General features: G+C 37.8%; 2 protein-coding genes across 2 annotated transcripts in view; both read right to left on the reverse strand.

The window, feature by feature from the left end:
- Positions 1 to 858, reverse strand: part of LOC119787417 (intestinal mucin-like protein) — a 72,067-nt gene extending 71,209 nt beyond the window's left edge. Inside the window, exons 1-2 of the mRNA XM_038291272.1 lie at positions 375 to 858; positions 28 to 202 (exon numbers count right to left, since the gene is read on the reverse strand). Coding sequence (XP_038147200.1) covers positions 28 to 169 — 142 coding nt within the window. The 5' untranslated portion in view covers positions 170 to 202; positions 375 to 858. The remainder of the gene's footprint in view (positions 1 to 27; positions 203 to 374) is intronic.
- Positions 859 to 3,321: 2,463 nt separating this feature from the next.
- LOC119787441 (mucin-2-like) lies at positions 3,322 to 22,669 on the reverse strand. Its single transcript, XM_038291310.1, has 31 exons — positions 22,588 to 22,669; positions 22,142 to 22,397; positions 21,910 to 22,027; positions 21,521 to 21,603; positions 21,287 to 21,434; positions 20,978 to 21,194; positions 19,840 to 19,965; positions 19,642 to 19,756; positions 16,754 to 16,904; positions 16,535 to 16,642; positions 16,369 to 16,438; positions 16,141 to 16,278; positions 14,917 to 15,081; positions 14,681 to 14,775; positions 14,466 to 14,589; positions 12,182 to 12,437; positions 12,021 to 12,073; positions 11,825 to 11,928; positions 9,762 to 9,916; positions 9,485 to 9,623; positions 8,534 to 8,644; positions 8,206 to 8,385; positions 7,764 to 8,003; positions 7,515 to 7,671; positions 6,058 to 6,174; positions 5,900 to 5,965; positions 4,745 to 5,464; positions 4,507 to 4,618; positions 4,288 to 4,419; positions 3,604 to 4,215; positions 3,322 to 3,493 (listed from the first exon to the last, which is right to left on the reverse strand). The coding sequence occupies exons 1-31, from the start codon at positions 22,667 to 22,669 to the stop codon at positions 3,322 to 3,324; spliced, it is 5,322 nt and encodes a 1,773-aa protein (XP_038147238.1).
- Between the last annotated feature and the right edge of the window lie 361 nt (positions 22,670 to 23,030).

Here is a 23,030-nt window from a genome sequence, read left to right on the forward strand (position 1 = left end):
CTATAAGATATTAATTAACTAACTTACAGTCACATTCATAATGTTGACAGCATTGATATTCATCATATTCAAGAACAGGACTTCTTCCATTAGTGCAGGTAATATTCTTTATGGATGGACACTCGTATGGCACTATTTGAAGAGTATTGTTTCCTACACATGTGGCCATTGTGCAGTTGCAAAAATAAAATGTCTCATTTTGCTGTAAAGGAGACAAAAATGGAAAATCAGTAGAAGGGAATTTAAGGAAATACAATAACTGGACTTTAACCATAAAACCATTTAACAATATAAACATTTAAGAGTACAACATTCCACTAGTTAAATGGTAAGGTCTGGAGTCTTTTCAAAGAGTTTTTAAAAATTTTACTTACTACTTTATCCCATTTAGAACAATCTGATGAAGGTGTAATTGTAGTTGATACAGCAGTATTAGAAGATGTTTCAGTTGTAGATCCTGTTGATGTGGTTCCAGTGGTAGACTCCGATTGTGTTGATGATTGAGTTGATATTGAGGTAGTAGTTAAAGTTTTCGTAGTTGTAGGTTTTTCTGTTGTAGATTTAGTCAAAAGTGTTGTAGATACTGTGGTTGTAGTTGGTGATGTAGTTGATGTTGTAGCGGTTGTAGGGGTGGTGGTTGAAATTGTTGGGGTAGAAGTAGGTGTTGGAGTTGATGATTTAATTGTGGGTGTTGTGGATCCTGTGATTGTTGTTGACGATATGGTTGTAGACCCTGTTGATGTGGTAGTGATCAGAGTTGTTGAGATAGTTGGTGTATGTGTTGAAGTCTTAGTTGAGGGTGTTGTGGATTCTGTAGTTGTAGTTGGGGATGTTGTTGTAGACCCTGTTGATGTGGTTGTTGTAGTTATAGTGGTAGACTCCGATTGTGTTGATGATTGAGTTGATATTGAGGTAGGAGTTGAAGTTTCTGTAGTTGTAGGTTTTTCAGTTGTAGATTTAGTCAAAAGTGTTGTAGATACTGTGGTTGTAGTTGGTGATGTAGTTGATGTAGCGGTTGTAGGGGTGGTGGTTGAAATTGTTGGGGTAGAAGTAGGTGTTGGAGTTGATGATTTAATTGTGGGTGTTGTGGATCCTATGATTGTTGTTGACGACATGGTTGTAGACCCTGTTGATGTGGTAGTGATCAGAGTTGTTGAGATAGTTGGTGTATGTGTTGAAGTCTTAGTTGAGGGTGTTGTGGATTCTGTAGTTGTAGTTGGGGATGTTGTTGTAGACCCTGTTGATGTGGTTGTTGTAGTTATAGTGGTAGACTCCGATTGTGTTGATGATTGAGTTGATATTGAGGTAGGAGTTGAAGTTTCTGTAGTTGTAGGTTTTTCAGTTGTAGATTTAGTCAAAAGTGTTGTAGATACTGTGGTTGTAGTTGGTGATGTAGTTGATGTAGCGGTTGTAGGGGTGGTGGTTGAAATTGTTGGGGTAGAAGTAGGTGTTGGAGTTGATGATTTAATTGTGGGTGTTGTGGATCCTGTGATTGTTGTTGACGACATGGTTGTAGACCCTGTTGATGTGGTAGTGATCAGAGTTGTTGAGATAGTTGGTGTATGTGTTGAAGTCTTAGTTGAGGGTGTTGTGGATTCTGTAGTTGTAGTTGGGGATGTTGTTGTAGACCCTGTTGATGTGGTTGTTGTAGTTGTAGTGGTAGACTCCGATTGTGTTGATGATTGAGTTGATATTGAGGTAGGAGTTGAAGTTTCTGTAGTTGTAGGTTTTTCAGTTGTAGATTTAGTCAAAAGTGTTGTAGATACTGTGGTTGTAGTTGGTGATGTAGTTGATGTAGCGGTTGTAGGGGTGGTGGTTGAAATTGTTGGGGTAGAAGTAGGTGTTGGAGTTGATGATTTAATTGTGGGTGTTGTGGATCCTATGATTGTTGTTGACGACATGGTTGTAGACCCTGTTGATGTGGTAGTGATCAGAGTTGTTGAGATAGTTGGTGTATGTGTTGAAGTCTTAGTTGAGGGTGTTGTGGATTCTGTAGTTGTAGTTGGGGATGTTGTTGTAGACCCTGTTGATGTGGTTGTTGTAGTTATAGTGGTAGACTCCGATTGTGTTGATGATTGAGTTGATATTGAGGTAGGAGTTGAAGTTTCTGTAGTTGTAGGTTTTTCAGTTGTAGATTTAGTCAAAAGTGTTGTAGATACTGTGGTTGTAGTTGGTGATGTAGTTGATGTAGCGGTTGTAGGGGTGGTGGTTGAAATTGTTGGGGTAGAAGTAGGTGTTGGAGTTGATGATTTAATTGTGGGTGTTGTGGATCCTGTGATTGTTGTTGACGACATGGTTGTAGACCCTGTTGATGTGGTAGTGATCAGAGTTGTTGAGATAGTTGGTGTATGTGTTGAAGTCTTAGTTGAGGGTGTTGTGGATTCTGTAGTTGTAGTTGGGGATGTTGTTGTAGACCCTGTTGATGTGGTTGTTGTAGTTGTAGTGGTAGACTCCGATTGTGTTGATGATTGAGTTGATATTGAGGTAGGAGTTGAAGTTTTCGTAGTTGTAGATTTTTCAGTTGTAGATTTAGTCAAAAGTGTTGTAGATACTGTGGTTGTAGTTGGTGATGTAGTTGATGTAGCGGTTGTAGGGGTGGTGGTTGAAATTGTTGGGGTAGAAGTAGGTGTTGGAGTTGATGATTTAATTGTGGGTGTTGTGGATCCTGTGATTGTTGTTGACGACATGGTTGTAGACCCTGTTGATGTGGTAGTGATCAGAGTTGTTGAGATAGTTGGTGTATGTGTTGAAGTCTTAGTTGAGGGTGTTGTGGATTCTGTAGTTGTAGTTGGGGATGTTGTTGTAGACCCTGTTGATGTGGTTGTTGTAGTTGTAGTGGTAGACTCCGATTGTGTTGATGATTGAGTTGATATTGTGTTAGTAGTTGAAGTTTTCGTAGTTGTAGGTTTTTCAGTTGTAGATTTAGTCAAAGGTGTTGTAGATACTGTAGTTGTATTTGGTGAAGTAGTAGATGTTGTAGTGGTGGTAGGGGTGGTGGATGAAATTGTTGGGGTAGAAGTAGGTGTTGGAGTTGACGATTTAATTGTGGGTGTTGTGGATCCTGTGATTGTTGTTGACGATATGGTTGTAGACCCTGTTGATGTGGTAGTGATCAGAGTTGTTGAGATAGTTGGTGTATGTGTTGAAGTCTTAGTTGAGGGTGTTGTGGATTCTGTAGTTGTAGTTGGGGATGTTGTTGTAGACCCCGTTGATGTGGTTGTTGTAGTTGTAGTGGTAGACTCCGATTGTGTTGATGATTGAGTTGATATTGTGGTAGTAGTTGAAGTTTTCGTAGTTGTTGTAGGTTTTTCAGTTGTAGATTTAGTCAAAGGTGTTGTAGATACTGTAGTTGTAGTTGGTGATGTAGTAGATGTTGCAGTGGTGGTAGGGATGGTGGATGAAATCGTTGGGGTAGAAGTAGGTGTTGGAGTTGACGATTTGATTGTGGGTGTTGTGGATCCTGTGATTGTTGTTGACAATATGGTTGTAGACCCTGTTGATGTGGTAGTGATCAGAGTTGTTGAGATAGTTGGTGTATGTGTTGAAGTCTTAGTTGAGAGTGCTGTGGATTCTGTAGTTGTAGTTGGGGATGTTGTTGTAGACCCCGTTGATGTGGTTGTTGTAGTTGTAGTGGTAGACTCCGATTGTGTTGATGATTGAGTTGATATTGAGGTAGGAGTTGAAGTTTTCGTAGTTGTAGGTTTTTCAGTTGTAGATTTAGTCAAAAGTGTTGTAGATACTGTGGTTGTAGTTGGTGATGTAGTTGATGTAGCGGTTGTAGGGGTGGTGGTTGAAATTGTTGGGGTAGAAGTAGGTGTTGGAGTTGATGATTTAATTGTGGGTGTTGTGGATCCTGTGATTGTTGTTGACGATATGGTTGTAGACCCTGTTGATGTGGTAGTGATCAGAGTTGTTGAGATAGTTGGTGTATGTGTTGAAGTCTTAGTTGAGGGTGTTGTGGATTCTGTAGTTGTAGTTGGGGATGTTGTTGTAGACCCTGTTGATGTGGTTGTTGTAGTTGTAGTGGTAGACTCCGATTGTGTTGATGATTGAGTTGATATTGAGGTAGGAGTTGAAGTTTCTGTAGTTGTAGGTTTTTCAGTTGTAGATTTAGTCAAAAGTGTTGTAGATACTGTGGTTGTAGTTGGTGATGTAGTTGATGTAGCGGTTGTAGGGGTGGTGGTTGAAATTGTTGGGGTAGAAGTAGGTGTTGGAGTTGATGATTTAATTGTGGGTGTTGTGGATCCTGTGATTGTTGTTAACGATATGGTTGTAGACCCTGTTGATGTGGTAGTGATCAGAGTTGTTGAGATAGTTGGTGTATGTGTTGAAGTCTTAGTTGAGGGTGTTGTGGATTCTGTAGTTGTAGTTGGGGATGTTGTTGTAGACCCTGTTGATGTGGTTGTTGAAGTTGTAGTGGTAGACTCCGATTGTGTTGATGATTGAGTTGATATTGTGGTAGTAGTTGAAGTTTTCGTAGTTGTTGTAGGTTTTTCAGTTGTAGATTTAGTCAAAGGTGTTGTAGATACTGTAGTTGTAGTTGGTGATGTAGTAGATGTTGTAGTGGTGGTAGGGATGGTGGATGAAATCGTTGGGGTAGAAGTAGGTGTTGGAGTTGACGATTTGATTGTGGGTGTTGTGGATCCTGTGATTGTTGTTGACAATATGGTTGTAGACCCTGTTGATGTGGTAGTGATCAGAGTTGTTGAGATAGTTGGTGTATGTGTTGAAGTCTTAGTTGAGAGTGTTGTGGATTCTGTAGTTGTAGTTGGGGATGTTGTTGTAGACCCCGTTGATGTGGTTGTTGTAGTTGTAGTGGTAGACTCCGATTGTGTTGATGATTGAGTTGATATTGAGGTAGGAGTTGAAGTTTTCGTAGTTGTAGGTTTTTCAGTTGTAGATTTAGTCAAAAGTGTTGTAGATACTGTGGTTGTAGTTGGTGATGTAGTTGATGTAGCGGTTGTAGGGGTGGTGGTTGAAATTGTTGGGGTAGAAGTAGGTGTTGGAGTTGATGATTTAATTGTGGGTGTTGTGGATCCTGTGATTGTTGTTGACGATATGGTTGTAGACCCTGTTGATGTGGTAGTGATCAGAGTTGTTGAGATAGTTGGTGTATGTGTTGAAGTCTTAGTTGAGGGTGTTGTGGATTCTGTAGTTTTAGTTGGGGATGTTGTTGTAGACCCTGTTGATGTGGTTGTTGTAGTTGTAGTGGTAGACTCAGATTGTGTTGATGATTGAGTTGATATTGTGGTAGTAGTTGAAGGTTTCGTAGTTGTAGGTTTTTCAGTTGTAGATTTAGTCAAAGGTGTTGTAGATACTGTGGTTGTAGTTGGTGATGATGATGTTGTAGCGGTTGTAGGGGTGGTGGTTGAAATTGTTGGGGTAGAAGTAGGTGTTGGAGTTGATGATTTAATTGTGGGTGTTGTGGATCCTGTGATTGTTGTTGACAATATGGTTGTAGACCCTGTTGATGTGGTAGTGATCAGAGTTGTTGAGATAGTTGGTGTATGTGTTGAAGTCTTAGTTGAGGGTGTTGTGGATTCTGTAGTTGTAGTTGGGGATGTTGTTGTAGACCCTGTTGATGTGGTTGTTGTAGTTGTAGTGGTAGACTCCGATTGTGTTGATGATTGAGTTGATATTGAGGTAGTAGTTGATGTTTTTGTAGTTGTTGTAGATTTTTTAGTTGAGGATGTTGTGGATTCTGCGGTTGTAGTTGGGGATTTTGTGGATTCTGTGGTTGTTCTTGCTGATGTTGCTGTAGACCCTGATGATGTGGTTGTTATTGTTGTAGTTGTGAGGGTAGTAGGTGTTTGAGTGGAAGTCTTAGTAGATGGTGTTGTGGATATTGTGGTTGTTGCAGTAGTTGGTGTAAATGTAGTTGTTGTTTTTCTCTGCCCACATGCTTGTACACATTCCTTTTCATCCTCATCAAATACATGGCCATCTTCACATTTGGGGTAACAGCCTGTAAAAATTACACCATAGTGCTAAGCAGAATTAATTACTTTTTCATTTTCTTCATTTTATGATTTGAAAAAGTGTTAAAACTTGACTTACCCTCCAGCCTTGGGATATGGTTAAAGTAGTTTGAACAAGTTTGATATGATGTTGGAGTGCAGGGCTGGTAATGCCATAAACAATGATGTTGTTCATTGTAATAATCACAAAAGACGGCTGAAACAAAATTTTAGAGATAATCTTTAGAGGAACAGAAATCCACCTAAAAAATAGATTTTACAGTTACATTATTCTTTGAATCAAAAGTTTAAAGGGCCAATTTTAACTTAGCTCTAATAACTTACCTTTTCAAAGACCCTGGGAAAATGTGATTTTTATTTTCGTATACACATATCATAGTCTTACATACCTATTTACTCATTTGTTGAAAGGAATTATAATAGAAATGACATGTTTGTCTTACAATATGAATACAATGCTTAAGTAGCTATCCAAGTATAGCCTAAAGCTTTATTTTGTGTCAACAATTTTAAGTTTCCATTTGTTATTATGATAAAGGCTAATAGGCTACTAGCTCTACCACAACTACTACTTCTACTACTATTACTCAGACTACTGCTAGGCCAGGTAAAAAAATTCAATCAAATTAATGAATTAGAATTTTTGTTGCGGGTGATTCAAAACAAATTAAATAGATTTTGAAAAATAATGGTTCATTTTTGGCTCTGTGGGGTTTCTGTAGATGGAGTATTACTCTCGGGTAGCAGTTTGGCTAGCGACAGCATCACATGTAACAGCAAACGAAATCATAGCGACGGGTGGGTGAGAAATTTGTTCTCAAAAAAGGAATAAAATAATCTGTTGTTTGGAACTGCAGGTCTTAAATTTCTCTGCCATAGTGCCGGATTTCTGAGCATCATCTGTGAGTGGAATTTTTTTTTTTTTTGCGGAGGGAAAAATAAACTTGTCAACCTGAGTTTCATAGCAACACCAGTGATAACTCAAAATACTATGACGTGTCTTTTGGCACTTATTAGAATGCATTACTACCCAAACACAGTTACATGAATGAGCTGCAGCCATCATAGCAGAAATAACAGTGAATAGCAGCTTGTAAACATCAGCAACATGCAAGGCGTGTCTATTTAGATGCAGTTGTATTAGAAGAAACAGGATTGTGTATTGAAATGCATATTTCACACAGGGTTAGAAAAGTTGAAACGAATCATAAGTCGAAATAAGAATATAAAAAATGTCAAATATTAGTTTCAAGCCATATTCCCCAGTCCTCCTCCTTCTCCTCCTACTACTACTGCTACTAATAATAATATTAACAATTATTCTTTATAATAATGGAAGCAGCATGAAGTTCGTAAATATTTCAGGGTGGCAGGAAATTCTGATTTTTTTTTCCTTTTGAAAAATGTACAAAAGACTAATTTTACATATAGAAAATTTGTTTATTTTTTAAGACAACAAACTCTCCTTTAGAAATGAACTCATTTTAAGCAGCTTGAAAGACATAATTTCACTTTTGGAAAAAATAGTTCACTTACGACAGATTTCTGGAGTTCTCCATGCAATGCAAAGACCAGCATCATTACATGCTTGGGCGTAAGCTGCAACAGCTGAACAGAAACACTCACAGTCCCCTCCAGTGTCACAGGCACAAGAGTCTTTTACACAGCTTTCATAAAAAGGACGTGGGTCTACCTGAAATGATTGAAAAACAATGATTTCTTTTTTTTTTTTTTTTTTTACTTCTTAAGTGTTGCATTTTACTACAGGACTAACAATTGGACTACCTTGGAGTGGCATTCTTGGAATGTGTCGCTATTTATGATGTTGCATTTCATTTTTGCCCAATGGTCTCGATGAGGCCTTTTTTCACAAGCATCAACAAGTTTTTCCACATCTGAGCAAGAGCTGTCACCTTTCCAGCTGTTTGCAAATTCTAATGGGTTGCTAACTACCAACCCACTCCTGGTGGTGAAGTCATTCTCTGCATTACCATCAAAATTTCCACATAGTCCACATACATCACCCTATAGAAACACAAAAAGGGAGTTATCAGTGCACCTTTCATCATGCAGAGGAGCATATTACTTTATTGAGGCTAGGTCTATTACTTTCAGTCAATTAATAGACGTAATTGAGAAGGATCTATACTTCTTTATAGTGAAAAAACTTTTCTACTACACATCTTAATGTCTTGACTGTAGTAAGTAAACATCTTTTGTGACTCACCTTGTAACTTGGTTCCAATTGGATGACAAAATATGTTTTGCGATCCCAAATTACTGTTAGACCGATGTCAGAAGCTAAAACAATATAGAAGCCACGATCTATTATTTTATAAGGTATATGGGTGCCATTTTCCAGGACCTCTTTTGTACTTTCACCGTTGGAGAAGATGACCAGATTTTTCTGAAATAAGGAAATTTTACTCTTTTTAAAACATCAAGACAATTCTTATATGAAAATGACTGTGATTAATGTCTGTTTTTGTAAATATTGCCACTTCAATGACTTCATTCATGGTTGGAGACTTTTATTTTTTTATATTTTGCCTTACCCCTAGCTGAACTCTGACAGTTTTGGAACATGTTGTGCCTGTGGATCCGCATGGTTCATCTTCGGTGATAACTTCAATGTCATGCTCTGATGTTTTATTAGAGCACTTGTTCTGGAAAAGGGAAATGTAATTTCAATAGTTATGATACTGATCAAGTACTTACAATACTCCCAGGATTTGTATATCTAGAAATTGCTCATAAGGAGTACACCTGTCATAGTTTTCTCTTATTAATGCAGCAGCCCTGCTGTCAAGGCAAATGCATCTTTTGGAAATCAATGATATTTGGCAAAACCAAACCGAAATAGAGCCTATATGCACCCTATATATTCAATGCTCTAAATATCTATATCAATTAATCTTTTTTGCACCATGTTTTTTTTTCTTTTCCCACACTGTTTAAATTTGATCACTGCTGAACTTTAAGGAATGGAACTGTCATGAAAGCTGTACAAAACAAAATGTCATTTTTTATACACTATATGCAAACAAAATCACAATAAAAGTTGTCTATGTCTAATATTTAGTCATACACATATTTACATTTTTTTTAATGCAAATGTATTTTTGGTGCTTCTAATTGAAGTGGAATTATATGTTTAGGTTAAACAGTAATAGGCAAAAAAATTTTACACCGACAAACTTTATTTTATTCAAATTACTAATTATTTTATTCTACCAGATAGCTGTGTTTTGTAGTTGTCTTTTATACCATAGCTTTGAAAGGGATATGCTATGGTGTTGTTGTTGTAATGTTACAAAAACTGCTAAAAAGCTTAAGAGGTTTAAATAATTACACATTCACTGTAGCTTTAAATATCCTCTGTGTTTTCTTATTGCATAAAAACTATTTAATAAGAATTTTATTCTGTAGGGCTTAGTGGCAATATTTTCCATAGGTTCATGCATTTAGAAACATGTTTGGTCATTAGTTAAAGCCAATAAACTTACCTTGACAGCAACATAGGAACAGTGTCCTTGAAACTCATATAATCGCATGTCAAACGTTTTGTGATGTCCACTTCCATATATAATGCAGCTCCGTGAACAGTTGTTGTCGGTGCATTGCCAGTGTCCATCTTCACAAATACTAAATTTATGATAAATGGACAGAGTTAAGCAAAATACAGAAATAAATGGTCAAAAATTAAAACATAAATATACATACATATAAACATTAAAGCACTTAATAACTTGGATAGACATATATAGATATATATTTTTTTACCAGAGGTTGCATTCTTGATGAACTCTGTCTCCAGGCTGATAGAACTGACCATTGTGCTGGCATGGACATTGACTTTCATTTTTTACACATGAGCCCTGACCATCATCAATTTGGTCTGACGGGCACATACAGTCAGATACACATTCTGATGCATCCTGGGAGAACAGAAAAAGTAAAGTCATAAAATGATCTCAGCCAACACTGAATTACAGCTATTTATTTCTCAAGATCTCTGCAGCTTTTAATTAATTCTGCAGTCACAGGTTACTATTGTTCAGTACAGTATCACTGCCATGACAATCTTTTATTTGATACCCAGACACCCATTACAGTTTTTTGTTTACTCTTAAAGTCGTAGGGAAGCGGCTGTTCCAACCTTTGCATTTCTGAATTCTCGCGAGTGGTGCCTGACTTTCAGAGATGGGAAGTAACGAAGTACAAATACTTCGTTACTGTACTCAAGTAGATTTTTCTGATATTTTTACTTTACTTTACTACTTATTTTTATAGCGACATTTTACTTCTACTCCTTACATTTTTACACAAATATCTGTACTTTCTACTCCTTATATTTTTAAAAATTGGCTCGTTACTTTAGTTTTGAATCATTTCAATGGAGTTACCGTTATTATTTTTCACGTCATCAGTACCAAATTCAATCTAATTGGATGGGAATCTACGTTGCATTTGACGCACCACTACAAGATGAATCGACAGATTCAGCGGTATTCATTCACGGCAAATCATTGCAGCTTGGTGGCGGTGGCGTTAGCATAGTAGTATGGACAACGAGATGATTGAAAATGAACACAACGGAGATCTAGTCCTATTGGCAGACATCCATTTAAAATGTAGGCAACGGCATGAAAAAAGTGGTTTCTACTTTTACTTTTATACTTTAAGTAAATTTACAAGCCTGTACTTTGTTACTTTTACTTAAGTAAAGAAGTTTAATCAGTACTTCCACTTTTACCAGAGTATTTTTTAACACAAGTATCTGTACTTTTACTCAAGTACGGAAAGTGAGTACTTTTGCCATCTCTGCTGACTTTACACGAGTGAATAAAGTGAATGTGTGTGGAGGAAGGTTCTCAAGCAAGGGTGATTGTGGCCGGTTTGTGGGAAGCATCTTGCTAACCAGTTAGCAACTTAGTGCTAGCAGGTTCCCAATGGGAAATTCCATTGGGACCAAGTAGCACTAAATTGGTGACTTAGAAACGACGCTGTCAAGGAACGCTATGGACAGCGGAAACATGCAAGAGGAGGAGAGTTTAGTGTCGGAGGTCGTGGATGAGTCTCCTCCGTCATCCATTTTTTATTTAGAGGAGGAAAGCGGGGACGAAGATGTTGTGGAAGAGGACGCCAGGGCGGCAGAAGCTAGGTTTGGTGTAGAAGGCTTCCAGCCGTACATGTTTGAGCCCTTGCCTCGCAACGCTGTCAGTTCTGTTAGCTCTACGCCTGCCGAAGACACAGACGTCCATCCCCGTGAACACTGGGACGCAACTCAATGGGAAAGGAAAGGATTCTGGTTTCTTATTTCAACCGTTGTGTATATTAGCTGCGACACATGAATCAAGATGCTATGACCGAAAACATTTGATTGACAGATGACCATTGATATATAGAAATAGAAATTTTCAAAATTTTGGGACAATATTTTTTTGATAAAGAGTACATCTATATACATGTTTAAGCCAGAATGAGTTGACAATTAAATGTTATTTCCCCATGACTTGAAGTAATTTTTTGGATGGCAACTTTCTACCATCACTGGAGTATAAATATGCTGAAAGAATGCAGTTCTTACTTGAATAAATTGTTTGGCCCTTTTTTCTCCTTTATATGTATCGCATGTGCATCTCATAAAAAGAAGTATTAGCATTTCTTTTAAACAATTTGTGGGTTCTCTGCTCAAGAGTAATTATTATACACATAATATTAGCTCTTTTTGCATTAGCTCTGACAAAAAGGTGGATCTCTGAAGAATGCTGCATAAAATGTTTAAATGAAATAAATCTGAGGATTTCTGATCCTTCTCAAAGATTAAGATGACAAACACTTACACAAACATCATCATCGAGATTCAAACAACTTCGAGCGCACTGTGGTCCAAAGTCACCGGGGTTTGCCGCAGAGCAGTTGAAGTACACTTTTGGAGGCGAACATACTATACAAAAAGGAGGTAATTATTCAATTATCATAATATTAGTTGGTGTGAGTTTTACAGAAAAGTTATTAACTCTGTGGTCGAGGATCTACCTATGGAGTGATTTTTTGAGGAATGGCAGTGAAGCTTTCCATTGGTGCACACACTGGAGAAAACAAAGCAAAGATTAATGGTTTAATATAAATGCTGGTACTGTATGTTAGTTGCTTTAAAAACAGGAGTAACTTTATTAGTCAGGTTTCTTTTTACTCACCAGTGTTTAGAATTATAGTTGACAGAGGCTCCTGCATCTAAATAGTCTCCATCATGGTAACAGGAACATTCCTCTTTGGGTACACAAACGTCTTTTTCATTTAGATAGAGGCCATCAGGGCAGAAACAGCCGACCACAGGCAGGAAGTGTGCAGTACAGCTCTTCTGGTCCTCATTCAGTGAACTACAAGTCAGCTGACATCTCCGATGATTGTAAGTAAAGATCTGGGTTGACGGACAGCTCTCTGTGTGTTTCTCTGTTTTGGGGGTAGTATGGCCATAGTTAGCAGTCTGTATGATTGTATGATTTACAAATTACAGTTAGAGGTTTAGTTTGGGTTATTTTAGAGTCAGGTTCTGTGAAGCTACAGGTAACAGATATCTTTACTTTTCTGCAGCAAAAAAGTGTCATATCACTGTGATATTTCATGAGAGCTTTTTGAAAAAAATTAAGTAATCAGTAGTTAATTATCAGTAGTTTATTATCATTAACAGTAGTTGAAAATTACCAATGGCATCTGATAGTGAGTCTGAGTCTGGTGAATCGATGCAGGAGGCTCCAAAAAAACCAAACTTTTCTACACATAAAAGTGCAGCTAAACTAACATTATCATTTAATGAAACTGACTGATTTAGTAGAAAATATTTGTTATAAAGAAATGTAATATTAGAGTAAATATATGTATATATGCATTAGGTATAGGCTATGTAATGTGTTCTTTAAATAAGAAGCCATTAGAACTCTCCTCACCCAACATATTATGGTTTGACCAGGACAACCCCGCGCTGCAACTTTTACATTTATTTTGCTGCAAACTAAGAATGTCAGGTTTTCAGAAGAAAAAAAAGAGAAAAAGGGAAGATGAAACCAAGGGCTTGATGGATTTTAGGAGTAAATGTTAAAAATAAACTGAGGATGAGTCAGGAACAGTTCCAGGAGTGGAACTGCAGAAGAATGATTCCCATTCAGAGCCAGCTAAGAAGCAATGAGTTTACCAAAGAATTTTAAATTATAGCATCCGATGGCTAGTGTAAGGGAGAAAACACATTTTCTTTTACAGAAATACTTGAGCTTAGTGCCAAAGGAGCAGAAAAATGGCAGAGGACCAGGTGCAGGGAGAAAGACGAAGCGGATCAGCAGTTTGCAGCGCGTGTTTGAGGAGGGTGACAGAGAGAACCATCCCTATAGATAACAGAGACAGTGCAGGTGGAGGGGCCTACTGCCCGATCGAGAGAGTCTGAGCATAGCGGCTCAGAGACGGATCACGTTGTTAATTTCAATAATCCTGCGCTGTGGCCAACAGAAGTGACTGATTCTGATCGAGTGAATCTTTGTAGTTAGCCTGGTGAGACCATCCTGATCTCGCAAGCTTTCAAGGTTTCACTCGCAGATCAGTCTGGAGACTCTCCGTTAAAGAACATTTGGAGCCGTTCACCAAACGAACGTCCAATCAGCGTTGGCTTTGAGGCGGGTTGAGGTGTGACGCAACTAGAAGCGTGACAGTTCAGTCTAAAGAACATGGCGGCTTCAGCCGATGAAACTAGCGTTAGCGTGGCTATCGAGCAAGTTTTATCGGAATTACAGAGTATTTCTTCAATGAAAGAAGAGCTAAACACTGCTCTGGAGGCTTTTCTCAGAGGAAAAGATGTTTTTGCTCTTCTCCCGACTGGTTTCGGCAAGAGTAGCCTGGCTTGTGGTTGTGTTTTCGTCGTTGCTCTGTTAGTACGTAATATGCTTCGTTGATCTGATTGGTTTATTTGGCCCGTCTATCACCAACATAGGCCAATCAGCTAACCAGTATTTTCGCCCCTTCCCAAAATTACTTCAACGGAAGGTTTCCAGATGGATATGCAGAGCAAATCCATCTGGCGGAGTCAGGTTAGTTTGTAGTTGCAAAAGGAAGTCTTTCTCAGAGATGGCAATAGAACTACCAGCAGATTCAGGGGGCAGAGAATCCACAAAGTATCTAACCTGGAGGGGTGGTAGGTGTAGAGGGGAGGCCCAAAAAGACTGTGTTGTCCCCGGGCCTGCCAACAACCCCCTGATATTAATGTCTAACCCTAACTGTCTTAAAGAGATAATTTCAGCTAAAAGAGATGGTTTATGTCTGACTTCCTTTCAGCATTTTTGTGTTTTTTTTATCTTACTCAAAGAATTTCACTGTAATATGACCTCCAAGGTATCATCCATTAAAAAAATAATCTGGTGTAACCCTTTAACTTAAAACTTTGTAATTAAACTAATCAAACTTAAGTCAGCGTGAAAACCAGAAAGCTCTTCTTACCACATTCATTTCCAAAATCTGTTACAAACTTTCCTCGTGCTGCACAGGCTCGACCGTAAGAGGTAAAGACTGCGCATAAGCAGTCCTCACTTTTCTCACAGCTGCAGGTGGAATAAAGGCAGCGCTGTAAACATAAATTATAATTATAAGTTCTTCCAAGATATTAAACTCAAACTATTTAACTTGGAAGTCTGAGAGCAAATGTTTTGTTGTACCTTGTAGTAGGTCTCAGGATCCACATCTGAATGGCATATTGCAAATGAGCCGTTTGGATTTCGTACCATTTCACACCAGTCTTTAGCATATTTCTCTACAATCATAAACAGAAAACAATGTTTTTGTTTTTTTACTTTTAATAAATTTACCTAAAGCAAACACTTTGATAGCAGTCTAACACAATTCATCCAGAATTAAAGGAGACTGTATGACCTAAAAAGAAAAAGTTATTTACCAATACTCATACTGTTGGAACATGGATCACTGTGTCTTTCTTCGCCTCCAGAGCATGAGGTGTTTGCCTTCCAGGAGTTACTGAACGTCAGTGCCGTGCCCTCCACGATGCCCTGAGGAGTCTTCATGTCATCGTTGGAGACCATGTTGAAGCTTCCACATAAACCTGAGGAACATGTTTAGAACAACAGCTTAAACACAGAGCTATGCAAAACAAACTAGCCGTTAACTTTTTTTTATCCAAGACATATATAGTTTTTCCATCAATATATTTTAGTCTCTTGACATGAGTTCAGGTTAAGCCATTTATGTAATTTAACAAAAAAGAAGGTGACAGAAATACAATCAATTTTAAGAACATTTCTAGAAGCTTAAGGTCCTGCTGTTTTTTTTTCTCTCCAACTTTCTCGTCAGGTTCAGTTCGGGGCTGGAGCTGGGCTCCTGTAGTCCCTCACAAGTTTGACGTATTTAGGCTCAAATTTCAGAGCTTAAAAAGAGGCTGGCTGCTCAGCTTGGGTTCAAATGATGCAGTTGTTTGTCCTTTTTTTTGTTTTTTAAATCTCTGTCTCTGCTGTCCTGCCATTTTGGACGATAGACTTGTATTGTTCAATCTGCTAATAATTTTTGTGCTAGTGCTATGGCATGATGTTTCGCCCAGCTCCACAACACTGCAAAACGATCTAGAAATATGTAAAAAATTCTTAAGTGAAGTGTATTTACCCTTAGTTTGAGCAGATAAATAACATGATCTGCCAATGGAATAGTATTTTACTCTTAATTCAATTCAATTGAGTTTATTTCTATAGCTCCAATTCACATCACAAATTATCTCAAGGCACTTTCCAGTTCAACCAGATCATACAGTCAAATTGATTCAAAGTTTTCTATCTATGGAAAACCAGTTGATTGCATCGACTCATTCACTCTTCAGCAATCCCTCACACTAAGCATGCTTGTAGCGACAGTGGGGAGGAAAAACTCCCTTTGAACAGGAAGAAACCTCCAGCAGAACCAGGCTCAGTGTGAGCGGCCATCTGCTGAGGCCCACTGGGCCCCAGATGTCTGATATCAATGGTTAAGATATGTCGATACCAATGCCATGTGAATATTAGTATCAGTCTTTAGTTTTCATTTATGGTTTTAGGTTTTTTTTCAGCAAAGGAATTAAATTTCTGTATAGTTTAGAGCAAAAGTTGGCTTGTATTAAAAAAGAAATAAAGCTCACCATGTGTCTTTCCTTTGTAACCGCTCTCCAGACTGATATAGACTTGCATGACAGGGAGACGCTGGATCTGAATTTGCAGACCAAACTTGGCGTAGAGCAAGATATGAAAGGATGAAGCATGAAAAATTCGGATGTCCCCTGTAAAGAAAATAATAGAAATCCTCTGATGTTAAGCTGAAATACTGAGAGGAAAATCCTGAATGAAAAATATATTCCTGTCAGACGCACCTGAGTAGTACGGCAAACTGACTTCATCCCTATTTTGTTTAACTTTACCATCAGATGTAAAAACTATTACCTGGAGAAACACAGAATAATTCATATTGAGCCACGAATATTTGAGTAAATTTGTGAGATTAAAATAAAAATGTTATTCCAGATGTATTTTACTTACATGATCTCTGTCCAGATGGATTTTAAGAGTCTTCAGACAAGTGTCATACTTATCTTGGTCACACGGTCCCAGCTGTGCCCGGATTGTAAAGTTTGGACTTACTCCATCCTAAATTCAATTTAAAGTTTCGGCACAGGATAATCATAGATTTTATTTGCATCTCTACATGATGATGTCTTCTCACCAGTGAATTTTGACTTTGACTTTGTTTGTTTTTACCTTGCTTTCCACCTTAGCCAGAGTATAAAGACAGTTTCCATGAAATGTATAGGTTCTACCAGCGAAGGTTGTAAAATATGAACCTTCTTCAACTGAACAGGTAGCAGGTGTTTCCGAACTCTCACATTCCCACCTCCCCTCTAAACAGGTACTGAAAAATACAAATTGAATAACAACGCTTTCTAAGTAGTTCATTCATGCAGAATCTATTCATATTATGCAAGTTACAAGTACAAACACTGATTAAATTTATTGGGATTAATTAGGATAGATCAAGCCTGTAAATATTTTCAAATTTAACATCTCTTTTCCTAATTTGCTTCTTTCTTTGTTCTCTGTTTCTTTAGTGGACAATAACAGCATGTAAACTGATGTGCTATCTTTTCCTAAACAGTAAAACACACTGAAGGTTCTCTCTGAATCTGTTTGAGGCCCCTAAAGGGACGCTGAGTGTGCGGAGTGGAAGAGGTTAACCGGAGCCAGACAGATGGGGAGCTTTCTACAACAAATTGTTTAAGAAACAAGAAACAAACACCAAACCACAGAGCAGACAAGGTCTCAAAAATATGTAAGCATGTGCATTAAAAAAATGCTAAACCAGCTTTAAGCTAAATTGCATTAAAAGGTATTTAGGTGTTGACTATCACAGCCCTTGTTGCAATAATCATTTCAGTGTTTACATTACCAATCCTGCTACGTGACCTCGTAATTTTAACAAACCCCAAGTATTGATGTAAAAAACACATTTGGCACAGTTTGGTGACATTTTTGGATAAATGTGCCAAAATGGCCCCTCCGCCTAAGAAATTTCTCACTAATACCATTCTAAAATAAATATGATTCATCTGATTGAGTCCAAATTTGGTATATTTTTACACAACATTTAGATTTAAAAGTCTGTACTACTTTTTTTTGCTATAAATAATATTTTGGTAGTGTTTTGCAATGTTTATTTCAAAGAAAATTTTGGCGAGGTTCAAAAAATGCATATTTAGCATTTTGTCCCTAATATTTCAGGCAGGGTCAAAGCTACAATGGTGCTGACACCAGAAAACCATTCTATGACATCTTACCTTTACAGAGGTACCAAAAGTTTCTTCTTAAATCTAATAGCTGTGAGGCTATAAGTGATTTACTTTTGTGTGCTTTTGTCAGGCAGAAATTTATTTATACCCCCTGATGGTGTAAGAGGTTGTGGATTTAAAGACATTTCAAGTAGTGCAAAAATTTACAGGGAGGAATATAAAAAAAGTCTAATCCACCAAAACTTTCACTACCCCCATGCAGTACCTCCGTGGACCGCCTATGGGTTACGGACCCCCTGTTGAAGACCTTTGCCTTAAATTGTAAAAGTATCAACAAGTGACGTGCAAGAATCATTTGAATGTTTCTTCTGTCTTTTTTTTTTATAAGTTAGTATAATCACTAGAATTATTCAAGCCAGATTTTTTTGTTGCTCCCCAAAAGCTTTGGTGCCCTACATGCAGTGCGTGATGTGAGTGAGCATAGCACCAGCAGGGGTCAGATAAACCATTGTGCAACTGGTGAACCACATAAATGGAAAGGAGAGGTCAGACTGAGTATGACGCACTTTTTACGTTAACCTCTATGTGATTACTCTCTTCATTCAAATGCCGTTCCGCCCCCCGCTCTCTAATTATCATTTATCTTAATTACCTGCTACCTCTGCTATATATACAGTTCAGCCCAGCTATCGGGGCCAGATCATTATTTGTTTGTATTCGTGTTAATTATTTGTGTATTCTTAGTTTATTCGTGTCATGTTTTCATGTCAGTTATTCATGTTTGTTTCATTAGTTTTTCTTAAGTTCCTGGTTCTTGTCCTGACTCTTGGAGACCAGTGGAATTAGAGGGTTTATTGTTTTGTCTCCTGATTGTGTCCCGTCTTATCTCCGCTAAGGCCTCAGGGTTTTGGTACAGAACGCCGGAGAGGTCAATTCCCGTAAGCCTGGCTCCAAGGTGAAGACCAGTTTAAAGTTCCACATTTATCCTGGTACCAAGTCTTGTCTCTGTTCCTCTCTACCACTGAGCCTGCCTGTCTCCATCGGAGCATGTCTGTCTGAGCTCGCTGCTTGACTCAGACTCTGAACCTTTCTTCATGCTCTAAGGATTCCTGGAACCCTGGATCTGTCTGTTCCTGCTTGGATTGGAACCGCTGGTAAGGCTATGTACTCCCGGATCTCGGAACTGTCCAATTCTGAACCATTTCTGACCTGGATCTGAGAGGATGGACTGAACTGTTAAACCAGAGTGTCAGTGATTGTGCGGTGCTCCTGCAGCCACTGCGGTCCGCTTATCCTCAGCAGCCCGCTTCCGTTCTGTTCTGTTTTATTATTTTCTGTCATTAAACGTTTTAAAACTCCCCATCACCTCAGTCACCTTGAATACTGCGTCCATCTGTCCAGTTTATGACACTATGGACATATTCAGGTCTATTAGGAAGTCTGCTTTTAATTCAGTATGCCTTACATGATTAATTGAAGGTGATATTTCAGCACCAGTGAAGCAGGCTAGCAACAAAATCCAAAATTGTGGATGATTAGAGCTGGTATACAGTGGAAACAGATTACTGAAAAACCCTCACTTAAAAAAACTATAGAAAAAAAACAAAGGGCTGCCAAAAAATAAAAGTAACAATGAAAAATATCTTGACAGGTAAACGTAATTAAATATTTCAGAAAACTGAGCTAAGAGAAGCAAAAAGGGGGCAAAGACTAAATGTCAGATTCCTATTTGCGACTCCTCATATAAAGGAGAGCTGTATGTCATAAGACTAATATATCATAATATTAATATGAAACATTATGTTTAATGTTATAACATAGAATTTTTTGTAATACTACCTTTCAAAAATGAAACAGACATACCAGTTAGTGTTGTCATTTTGGTAAACCTCTCCGCTGCTGTAGATGTTGTCATGTTTGCACTGACATTCAGACTGAGGGATGCAGCCTTTGTCAGATATATCATCAAACACCGTTCCTGAGGACAAACATAAAGGTAATTTGGTGTGTTGGGGAATCAGTAACGACCAAATACACATTTCCTATGTGAGGAGAACTAACCAGGAGGGCAGAAGCAGCCATCGATTTTGTGCTCCTCACACACTGATCTTGTGTGTGCCTGTGTGCATGTATCCATGCAAGGAAAAACACTTTCTTCATATATCATGTTGTGGGGACAAAGTTTACCTGGAAAGATTAAAGGTGGGATAAATTAAGATGGTACTTCATATGTTTCCAAAATAAATATCAATAGGGAATATTGTTTAATGAAATTTGATGGCTCGTATGGCAAATTGTAGCCTGTATGTTATCATCATAAAAAAAAGCTTAAAAAAACAATTCAATTCAGTTTATTTCTATAGCGCCAATCCACATCATATATCATATCAAGGCACTTTCCAGTTCACCAGATCATCCAGTTAGATTGATTCAAAGTTTTCTATCTAAGGAAAACCAGCTGATTGCATCGACTCATTGACTCTTCAGCAATACCTCACACTAAGCATGCTTGTAGCGACAGTGGAGAGGAAAAACTCTCTAATGGAGTGGATAATTAGGCCAATTATATGGCAGGTAATGGTATTTATGTGCTTGATTTGATAAGTTTTCTCACTTTAAAGGTAGTAAGGAAACTTTTTGGGCATTTAAAGTGTTTGCAAAGTTTCATTCTGGAAATCTAAATGTACCTACCGAATGGACTTGCTTATCAATAAAGCATCTTGGTTGCCTAAATCTCTAAGAGATGTTATGCCACATGCAAAAAGGTGTGAACTGGTTTGAAACAGACTGGGGCATCTGGATTCCTACTTTGTTTTTAAAGCAAAAATTTAAGCCCTCACTTATCAAGTTATTTTTACTCCTCTTAAACGTAATTGGCTTCCTCTTGTCCTCTTTCCAACATCTATCTAATTTGAACCCTCTAAAGACCACCCCTTATCTTTATGGTGATGGTTAAACTCTGAGTCTTTTCCTCAGAAGTGTCTCCCCTGTTCTGAGCCATGCCTCTGGTTATTTAACCTGACAAAATTTACAATATTAATTAACTTTGGATAAAAATTGCTGTAGTTTTCACATTTTGTATCCAAAAAATTTCTCACCATATTATTAATTTGATGAGTTATTAAGCAGGTGGTTGTGTATATGTAGTTACAAATTTTACAAAAAAAATACCACATAAGAAGTGGAACATGAAGCTTACCACAAAAATCTGGTCTCCTCCAGTTTGGAGGCTGTCCTCCTGCATGGGAACACTGACGAGAAAACTCAGATATTGTGCTGCAGAGACATGATTCATTGCTGGGGTTGTTACAGGTGCACATGTCAATCACACAGGCCTGGATAAAACCTTCAAGGCTAATCAGCTGGGTGCATGAACTCCAGGAATCTGAGGAAAACTTTTCCCTACAGACGGTTTCCTGCAAGGGGTAAATATCATTTGAAATTAATGCAAAAGTTAGCACATCATTACTGAATACATTCAAAAAAAATTTAGTTAACACTAACTTACAAATTGTTTGCATGACTCAGTCCTATTCTTTGCCTCCTCTGACTCATTGTCTTCAACAGGGAGGTTTTTACATTCCTCATTTGGTAGATGGACTTTGTATTTGTTTCCTAATTCAACTGAGCTGATTTTCAAAACCTGGTCATGGTGATGAAGAAGAACAAAAAAGAACATTTAAGGCATATTTTTCACCTCTAATGCACTGCTATCACCAAAGTAAAATACAAACCATTTTCCATGAACTCATCATAGACCGGAACACCATTGAAGTCTCCACAAAGTCCACAAGTACGGTTAAAGTAGTTGTTGGAAATTTCCACCTGAAACACAAAGCAGGGATCATCATGTAACGTGTTTTATTCATTTATATCAGAAAGAAAACATTAACAGTTTGACTCCAGTGTTAGGTAACCAACCATCATTTTATGGTAATTATTCCAGAAAGTTGAAACAATATTTAACTGCTAATATTTTTAAATCTCTGCAGAGATAAGTTATTGTATTCACACAAACAGCAAATCCGTTTCTTTTAACCCTGATCTCTAACCATCTACTTTATATAACCAATCAGTCAAAAAGATCAAATTATTTGGATAAAGTCTGAGTGAAAACAGAAAAGCGTTTACCGTGACTGAATCTTCACGGTTCCAAATCACAGTTACGCCAACTTTGGAAGCTTGAACTTTGATGTAAAATGCACTTTCTTCTACCTTAACCCCCCCACTATAGTGGGGCAGAATGACTCTGAAAAAAAAAAATGTTTTAAATGATTAAAAAGAAAATACACAATCTACATAAATATTTCTATGTATATATTTTGATAAGGGTGTCTTTGTTGCATGAGGAATTTATACTCACGGTTCCTCATTTTCAGTGACTTCATCCTTTTTCAAGTCGAATGTATTTTCAGTGATGGTCACCTCAACATGACTGATTGTACTATTTCCATCATTTTCTTCTCGTCTGATGTTCACAGAGAACTTCCTGTTGGATTCAGAGCAGTCTTTCACCAGGGTGTACTCACACAAGCCTGGAAACTGATACACTTCACCATCAAAGGTCTTGAAGTGCTGCCGGCCCCAAGTGCTGCAGATGTTGTCGACATGGTTGTAAGCTGGAAACACAGAAATTAAATAGAGGTTTTCATCATTATTTCTATTTACAAATTCTTTGAAAAAATTTTTGGCAAAAAGATTAAAAATTCTAGCAAGTGATAGACATTATGTAGATTGGAAGATTGCCATTGTAAGATTAGAAATTTCAAGACAACCGTACAGTTAGAATATAAATCATTTCAGTCTTACCCAGTTTTGCCTGGATTTCAACAGACGAACTGAAGAAACAAAACCACAGCAGACCCCACTTCATGGCTGCCACTGTGGGCATGCTGTCTCAAAGCAGAAACTAATGAGGCTGAAGCAAAACGTCCTTTTATATCAAGAATGGTTGCTATTTTATCCCACCTTTTGATAACTATTGGTCTGATGCCAAGATGATAAATATTGTCAGTATGATCATCTGATCTTATCACAAAGACTGCGTTGTCTTGATCAAACATCAAACTCCTTTCCTCACACCTAGTCCCAGAATTATGTTGACACAATCTCCAGGAGATGCAGAGGAGATAATCTCTGCATGAGTTCTTAATATTTTGTTTCTTTGTGCTTTATCCTTAATTGATGACAGATAAATATCTTTAGTTCGGTAGACCACCAAAGCTTAAGCCCAAAATTGGTAAAATGTAAAA

Source organism: Cyprinodon tularosa, unplaced genomic scaffold, assembly GCF_016077235.1.
Source record: "Cyprinodon tularosa strain WSP-4 unplaced genomic scaffold, ASM1607723v1 ctg298, whole genome shotgun sequence".
Classification (NCBI taxonomy): Eukaryota; Metazoa; Chordata; class Actinopteri; order Cyprinodontiformes; family Cyprinodontidae; genus Cyprinodon; species Cyprinodon tularosa.

Excerpts from the sequence above, each read along its gene's own strand:
- LOC119787441 (XM_038291310.1), bottom strand. The coding sequence starts at position 22,669 with ATGCCCACAGTGGCAGCCATGAAGTGGGGTCTGCTGTGGTTTTGTTTC. Across the intron at positions 16,905-19,641 it reads CAAAATGACAACACTAACTG|TACCTGTTTAGAGGGGAGGT; the intron begins GTATGTCTGTTT and ends TGTATTTTTCAG. Across the intron at positions 16,439-16,534 it reads TCCATCTGGACAGAGATCAT|GTAATAGTTTTTACATCTGA; the intron begins GTAAGTAAAATA and ends GTGTTTCTCCAG.